This window comes from Papaver somniferum, chromosome 7 (assembly GCF_003573695.1).
Source record: "Papaver somniferum cultivar HN1 chromosome 7, ASM357369v1, whole genome shotgun sequence".
Classification (NCBI taxonomy): Eukaryota; Viridiplantae; Streptophyta; class Magnoliopsida; order Ranunculales; family Papaveraceae; genus Papaver; species Papaver somniferum.
In genome coordinates this window covers 229,497,108-229,505,913 of record NC_039364.1, presented here as the reverse complement: position 1 = coordinate 229,505,913, position 8,806 = coordinate 229,497,108, and the positions used below count along the sequence as shown (strand labels likewise).

Genomic DNA, 8,806 nt, shown 5'->3' with positions numbered 1-8,806 from the left:
TTTTTTGTCGACTCTATTCTTTAGTGCTTGGAAAACTTTGCTGTGAAGTACTCAAGTAGGGTGCACTTGGACTTGTACGGTTAAAAACACAATCACATGGAAAATTCTCGAGGTATCTCTATCGGGTCTGTCATTATTTATTTTTTTCTTCTATATTTGTGTATCATTAACCTGTTGTGATTTAGTCATCTTGCAAGTGATAATTTGAAATTGGGTAAAAGCCAAAATCTACATCCTCACATAATAGACGTTTTTCATTAGTTGTTGTTGAAGGTGTGGGTGCAAATACTCATACATATGCCTTAAACAACAATGGGAGACGTTTTTGGCGTTTCACTGCAGGTTTTTTTCCCAGCTTCAAATTGTTGCCAGCAAGGTGTAAGGATGTTCAACGCAACAGTTAAGAATGCTCTGAGAATTTTTCACTAATTGCACTTTCAACTGTAGAGGGCTAACTGCACCATCAATATCTACTCGTACCATTTTCCTTACAGTGATGAATTTTCTTTGCATTGATTAGTTGGAAAAGTATTGCATCTCTCTCTCTCTTATATTGTGGGCCTTGGAAAGACCTTTCCATCTATCATTCAATTGTTGCATGGGAAGAGCTTAGAGTTTGCAAGGTTTTTGTTTGCTTTTTTTCTTAAATTTTTTATTTATTTATCTATTTGTCGAGAAAGTCACAAGAATTATGAAAATGAAATTAATTATTTTATTTATAACTGTATTCTCAATTCTTAATTTTGGTAGGGTATTCAATGCAAAATCTATAAAGAAGATACCAAGGATATGAAAGGCACATGCTCACGGTGAGCTCTCTACACAATCTCCAGAGGACTGAAGCATATTGAAACATGAACCTAAGGTTTTTAGGCGTGTGCAAGGTATACTTTTCTTATTTATTGAACTAATTGAACTAGTTAAGGGTTCAGGGTAATCATGTACTCCCCCCGTCCAGGTAGTATTCCATATCTATGTGAAGTAGTTAATCCTAAAATATACAGTATGATTATAGTTATGCTTATTGCACAAGTCAATGGAGCTTTTTGGAGGGTAAGTTCCAACCTATATGATGTTATATAATAGTTTCTTCACGTTGATATACTTTTCTTGTTTTCAATGGGGTTTATGACTTTGTTGACCCCAAGGTCAAGGGGACCCTAGTAAAAACTGTAAAGTACCTTGTTGTAAGGTTCCTGGAAAGAGTTTGCCAAGGCTTACGGTTTAAGTGAGGGGATGCACTATTGTCGACCTTAACAAATTTAAGGTTTACATTGTAAGTAAAATGACAAGAGCAGACAGTGGTGGTGGGCTTAGACTTGTAAGGTTGAAAGCGCAATCATATAAGAGGTATTTTTTATTGGATCTGTCATATCTATTTTTCAGTTTGTGTAACATTAGATTGTTGTGATTTAGTCACCTTGCTGGTAATACTTTAAAGTCGTAAAAAAAATCTGCAGCAAAATGCAAAAGGCGTTTTCCATTAGTTGTTGTTCAAGACTGTGCCTAAGCTTGAACACCGTCTAACTGGAAGACGACTTTGGTGTTTCGCTGCAGGTTTTTTTTCACCGGCTTCAAATTATTATAAAAAGGGTAAACGTCAACAATTTATTGTTTAACAAAATGAAAACGACAGATGCGACAAATATACCTCGAGATTTTTTCTTGGATTGCGCTTGCAGTTGTAGAAGGCTTAGAGCACCATCAGTGTCTGCTCCTACCATATTTCCTTACAATGTATCCCTTGAATTTTTCATGTTGTTCAATTGGAAAACCAGTGCGTCCCCCTTCTCTTAGATTGCGAGCCCTTGGGAATCTGCAAATCACGATCTCCGAAAGTTCCACGCGAGAATTTGTTGGGCCGACGATCACCAATTTCAATAATTAATATTAATAGTCGAAGTCTCCTGGCAATAAATTAAATGTCATATATACCTCTACTTCCCATTTGCAGCATCTGATTTCCTCAGTCACCACGGCACATGCACAAGAGTGACTGCCCTCACTGATAGTTCCAGAAGTTTACACTAGAGTTTCTTTAAAGAAATGCGGTAATGTTATCATTTCTTTTGCTTCTTCTTCAGATTTGTGTTGCAATGTTGTTATATTGGATTCTGGCAATGTGTACACAGTGACGTTAGCCACAGCCCCTGTGTGCAGATGTAAATCATGTAATTTCCCTGACATTGTAGTCCCATGCAAACTCATACTCTTTGTATGTTCCTGCATATTGTGTTTGTAGGAAGGCAATTAAGCCATGTCAATATACAGATCTAAATCCCATATCAGCTCAAACTACATTTTGCAAATTTTGTCATCTAATTTACGATGGAAAAGGTGAATAGCTCATTGCGAAATTACCTGTGCTCCTAGTGTTCCTTTATTTACATTTTGCAACTCACTCTGTCATGAACCGTGTTGTGGATGCAGCTCAAACTACATTTTGCAAATTTTGTCATCTGAGCGAAAAATGAGCTATGATGCAACTCACTCTGTCATGAACCGTGTTGTCAGTTGTGGATGCAGATTCTGCCAAGGCTGGTTGTTGTTGTATGACTGCAAATGAAGGGTTGCAAGTACAAGAGGAATTTAAGTTAATCTGATTGTATGACTGCAAATGAAAGGTTGCAGATTGGAACTTGAATGCAGGAAATGAAGATATTATACCTATGGGTTAGATATGCATTGTTTGCCTTTTGCCATCAGTTGGCTCTGCCATCTTTCGAGTGGCTAGGTTCGTGTGTTTGAAACAACGAACTAGTGGCACAGGCTGACAGGCAAAGTAAAGCAAAGAAGTGTGCAAGTGCATATTTCTAATGGTTAAAATGAAGAAACATTTTAATTTTCACGTAACCAAGTTATAGATAACATACATTCTTGTAAAAGAATTGCTAGTGAAAAGAACAGTAAAAATAATACACAAGGATGTTCAAAATAAAGCAATGGAGGCCACACGGAGTTGAATCTTTTTTAATATAGATATAAATCATTTGAGCATTATTCAGGATGCTAATGCTATATGCAGAAGAAGTGTGCCGGTTAGCTTTCGTGGAACAGTATCCGATACTGCCTTGTGTAAACCAAGTACAAGCCCTTGGCGTGAACTTCCGCAATTTAGCTGAGAAGGGTGATTTTTGCCATTCGATTTTATGAAGCCCACCTCTAGTTGCCCAGTCATCAGCATTTGCCAAAGTGTATAAGCACCGGTGTCCCAACATTGATGTACAGATGTGTCTTGCCACCTTTCACCTTTATGTATTGGTGAAATGTGGGATACGAGATGTGTTTGATGACTTATTGGAGGAGTCGAGGTAGAATTAACACACAACCATTGTACTTTCTGTTATTGTTTCCTTGTCTACTGTACTTCTTTCAACTTCAACTCTTGAGAACATTTTTGTACTCCCAGAGCTCGAGTAGGTAGCTGATGAACTAGCAAAGAACTAGCATATTCCTTGACCATCAAGCTAATTGATACTACCTTTAAATCTAGGCAATAATAAACTCAACACATACTGTCTGGCAGTCCTAAGCAATTCAATGGACATAGTGCAATATTAACAAGCCCAAAAATCTATTTAAAAAAATAGGCTTCTTTTAAATATAGCCCATGCTTTTATCAACCATAATCCACATAAAATATGTCATTAATTTAACCAAACGGATTCTTATAATTATTAACATAACCCATAAAATTATACACAATTTTTAAATATAGCCCAAAATAAATTATCAAATCCCTAATCAAAAAAATAAAGATAAAGTTAATTATATAATTTTTATAATCAAAGTTACGTAAGATATATTGCATAATGGATGATTTTTAAGAATACTCAATTTAATATGATGAGGATTGGGAGAAAAGAACATCATCTTAGATTTCTTTTTTATAGAATAACAGTGGTTACGGAGTCTTAGAAAATTGATTTTTTGGAAAACAATCAAAACCTTAGAATATAGAACCTCAATCCATATTACTATAATCATGGTTTAGGAAAAAACATCATTTTAGAGAAAAGGTGAAAAATTTGGTTTAGTTTGTTTTAGGGGAGAAGTGAACATTAAGATTTATAATTGGGCATTTATAAGAATAATGAGAACATTTAGAAATAAATTGAAAATATTTAGTTTGGATCTTGAAGTATATTTAGTTTGGATGACAAAGTTAGGGTTTATATTTTGATTTTTGGGAAGAAGTAGGATTATTAGTAAAAAAATTAAGACATGTTTGGTAACTTTGATTTTTCATTCTAGCTTAAATTTTTTGGGCTATGGTTAATAAAAGTGTGGGCAACATTTAAGAGACTATTTTGTTTCAACTTTCAAGATATGCTAAAAGTATGCAAAATTAACCATAATATGTACAGATCATACTAGAGATGCTAGTTTATCAGAAACTTTCAAAACAATAGAGGCACTACACCATTTAGAAATTAGAAATGAAAGGTAAACTCTAAGAACTAAAGACCACAACAAAAGACTAAGAAATCAAACTCTGACCAAGAACTGGTTGGCCGTACAAACCACGGTAAGCTGCGAGAACAACTTGGTTCAAGAACTGGTTTCTCAGGCCTTTTCTCAAACTCCATGTGGGTGTCTTGCTGCTGAAGGAGGAATGAGAAAGCTATTGATTTCAAATCTCTACTATATCTCCTTCCCTACATTAAATTTAAAATCGACAACAACAACATTTGATGCTTATATGTTGTAAGAGAAACAATACTTAAAATAAAGGAATCAGGATGGAGGAATAATGATAGAGAGTTAAAGGCGGCAAATGAAACTCTAGAAACAACGAAATATTATAAAGACAAACATAAGTTTGTCAGAAAACAAGTTAAAGAAAGGATTAAAAAGAAACCAAAATTAAAGACAACGTATCTTTACCAAAAAAAATAAAATAAAGACAAAGGAAACATTATTGAGGGATTAATTGTAGAGAACTAGAATTCATGGCAAAAAATGAAACTCCTGACTGGAGGTTGATTTGCACTGACCATTCACATGACTTTCACCAGAGCTTCACCGAACTGTTTTACCCAATTCATTCAGTAACATAACAAAGAGATTTAAATTGCTGACTCCAACAAACTAATTCTCTAAATGTTTTAAAACACATAAAGTACACATTCAGCTGAGCCTCTAGGAAACAAAGCTATCTCTTCTGAAATTTTCTTTTTGTAATATGATGATAGAATTGTAATTTTTACCTTCTGCAAAACTTTTGCATTCTTCAGAAACAATCTTATCAAATCCTTCTCGACTTGCTTCCCCCAAACCCCTTGAAATTCAATCGACTTGAGGCTTCGCAACAAACACTGAGGAATTGGACTTAGTGACCATTCATTACTATTGGTAGAAGCATATCTGCACAATCCTTCAGCAAAAATTAGTGACTCCAGATTAGGCGAGATATGAAGAAAGTCAAGTAGTATTCCAACAACCCAGCATGGTAGATTACCCTCATCCCGACATCCTAATCCAAAATATAATCTTGCACTCGTGACTTCCAAATGGATTAAATTATGAAATGTAGGCATTTTCTTTTGGAAATGATCTTGATAGGAAAGACGCTTTAAGCTACAATCAAATATAGTTAGATGTTTCACATAAGAAAGACTACTGAAAAGCTTCGTTGCAAGATGACCAAGTTCACCCCTTTCCCTACAACCTGCTGGACATGCAAGGACAATTTCTGCATCAAGCAATGTTAAAAATTTAGGCAGAACAAAATCCTTCGCAAGAATTCTAGAGTATTTGAATGATTGTAACTTTGGAGCATTAATCTGGATATCGAAGTTTGGATCTACTGCATAATCAATCAACAACTAAAAAGGCCCCGAGGAAGCAAAGTACTACCTCTACGATCATTAAGAACAAGGTCTTCAACTTTCTTTCACAGCACAGTAGTAATCCATCCATCAATCAGGGATTTACCAATAGAAATATCGAAAGAAAGACAGAATTTCTTTATACTTGGTGAATGAACATCTTGGCGAAAAGACAACACTCTATCTACAAATCTAATGAATGCTTTGGTCTCTTTGGTGTAAGCAGAAGGACACTTGCGATCGCGAAAGTCAATGATGGGAATGGATGTCCATCTATACCTCCATGTTTTTGATAAAATGCTTGTGGAAACAACACATTTAATGGGAAGAAAAGAGAATATGTGATGAATGAGGGGTTCCGGTAACTCACTGATCCTATCCCTTTCCTTTTCTCTTCTGTTATGGCTTCTCAAAATCACCATTTCAATAATCTTCTACTGCAGAATGATCAGGTTTTAATTTTGTTAAAATTACTTCTCATGATAAACATGTACATAAAGACAATTTATTAAACCCTAGAAGAAGGAAATGAAACTTGTTGAAATTGAGTACTCGAAGTTAAGCAATTCATCAAATCAAAAGATAAAACAACAAATCAAATCACTTAATTACCTCAAACAGCTCAACTGATCAGGGTTAGAGTAAGATTTCAGGCAGGTTGCAGAAGTAAACTCTCAACCCTTTAGAGACTAGGAGTTTTCGCGAGGATGAAAGGTAAAAGCATGAACCCCAAATAACGGGCGACACGGCCGGGGTGGATATAAAGGGGAATTGGTTAATGGGTTGGGATCCTCGTTAAGGGCCATTTTGTGCCATAAAGACATATTTTTGGTTGTAGATTTTAGACCATGGGACAAAGTTGGGTCGCAATTGCAAAATTCATATAGTGCAGATTAGGGCTGTCAATGGGTACCCGTTACCCGGATCCGGAACCGGACCCGGTATATTTGGGTCCGGTTCCGGGTCCTAAAGTTGGACCCATTAGCTACTTAGGACCCGGCGGGTAATTACCCGATTGGACCCGAATTTAAACGGGTCCAAACGGGTAATACCCGTTGGGTACCCGTTTATTCATTCTTTTATTCATGTTTTTAGCAAAATTACAAGTATTTTTGCTAGTTTTAGCTTTGATATTTTACTCATTTAATTTTTTTTCTCTTACATTTAACCTTTATTTAGTACATTAATAAGAAATAATAATAAATTTTTATAAAAATTACTTAAATCCAAGCCAAAAAGAAAAATATATTAAGTTTTTAAGGTTTTTTAAATAATTTTATTAAGACCCAATGGGTACCCGGAACCGACGGGTACCCGGGTATTTAAACGGGTCCGGTTCTGGGTCCATAAGTTTAGGAACCGGACCCGGAACCGTTAGGAACCGGACCCGACCATTATAAGTAGGGTCCGGGTCCGGGTCTGGGTCTAGTGATACCCGGGAGGACCCGGACCCGTTGACACCCCTAGTGCAGATTTTGAAAAATATGTGTTGATACATAGTTACATTATTTGAGAACCGGTTAATTTTTTTATATCAATTCAATAAAATAAAAATGAAGTAAGAATTACAGAGTTTCTCCTTTTGCAGGAATTTACATAAATGTTTAGCTATATCTCTAACCATCTTTTTGCAAGAGAAAAATGAATTAAAGAGATCATATATCAGTGTCGTAGGCGTACGCCATCCATGGAGGAAGAAATGATCGCCTTTGAGCTCTTTGATATTTTTCTCGAGGAATGAGGATCATAATGCTTATTCTAATCAGTCTGATCAACAGAGGCAGCTGCATCAGCACTGTCGGAGTCAATGGCAGGATCAACAAGAAATGAAGTGCTTGTGGGTAGTGCAGGAGCAACGACAGCATTGAAGTTGTCAAGACCAGCAAAGTCCATGGTCGTCATGGCATTATTATTTGGTGGACAGCGGTTACAGCCACTATTTCTAGGGAAGTTAGTACAACAAGAAGGTGTACGAGGATTCGGAACTGGTGCTCTTTGTAAGGACTGATGATGAGTAATGAGCTCAATCATCTTATTGTCATCGACCTCCTCTTGTTTAATAGTCATTAACCAATTGATATCTCCTTGTAATGGCCTCACTGCTTCAACTCCTGGTAATTTCAAGTTGTTGCATGATGCATAATAAACTGATATAAAAACAAACATTAGCGTTTTGAGGAGATTTCTTCGTTTTTTGATCAAATCAGCAACCATTTTGATCAGATCAGCACAAGTTTGTAACTGAGAGAAAAGGGAGAAAAGCCGAGGCTAATTTTTGTAGGGTTTAAACTTTGTTGTGATGAGTAACAAAAGATGTTCAATATATATATATATATATATATATATATATATATATATATATATATATATATATATGAGCGAAGTGGGTTTGAATATTGAATCCCTGTATATCCATTTTAGTCAGAAGTAAATGGTTTTTTAACGGAAAAACACGGAATTGAACGACTAACAATTAAGGAGTATCAACAACAAAGATTGAAAAATTCAAAATGTAGAACAAAAATTGTTTGAACGGGTCCTCGGGTTTATTCAAGTGTTTTTTAAGGGGTGACCAGGCCAACAGAATGCCCAAACCTATGAATTACCGAGTACTTGTTATTGTTCCCATGAGCTTAATTTAATGATCAAGATATAATAAACTTATTTATTCCAATCACTACCAATCGATCATAGTTACTTAGCTAGCCAACTTTTGGGAACGACGACCACACCATCTGGTCCGCACTGATCCTTTGATGACGTCATGGAAGGGGAAATCATGGCCTTTGGGCTCTTTGATATTGTTGTTAGGATCCTAAACTAATGCTTATTCTGATCAATAGAGGCAGCAGCGTGATTAGTACTACTGCCGGAGTTGGTATCAACGACAGAATCAACAAGAAATCAAGTGCTGATGGGCAGTGCAGGAGCAATGACCGCATTGTTAAAGTTCTCAAGAGCAGCGAAGTTCGTGG

General features: G+C 36.0%; 1 protein-coding gene across 1 annotated transcript; it reads right to left on the bottom strand.

Moving 5' to 3' along the window:
• Window positions 1-4,403: 4,403 nt before the first annotated feature.
• LOC113296083 (FBD-associated F-box protein At5g22730-like) lies at window positions 4,404-6,116 on the bottom strand. Its single transcript, XM_026544423.1, has 3 exons — window positions 6,111-6,116; window positions 5,211-5,828; window positions 4,404-4,658 (listed from the first exon to the last, which is right to left on the bottom strand). The coding sequence occupies exons 1-3, from the start codon at window positions 6,114-6,116 to the stop codon at window positions 4,461-4,463; spliced, it is 822 nt and encodes a 273-aa protein (XP_026400208.1). The 3' UTR covers window positions 4,404-4,460.
• Between the last annotated feature and the right edge of the window lie 2,690 nt (window positions 6,117-8,806).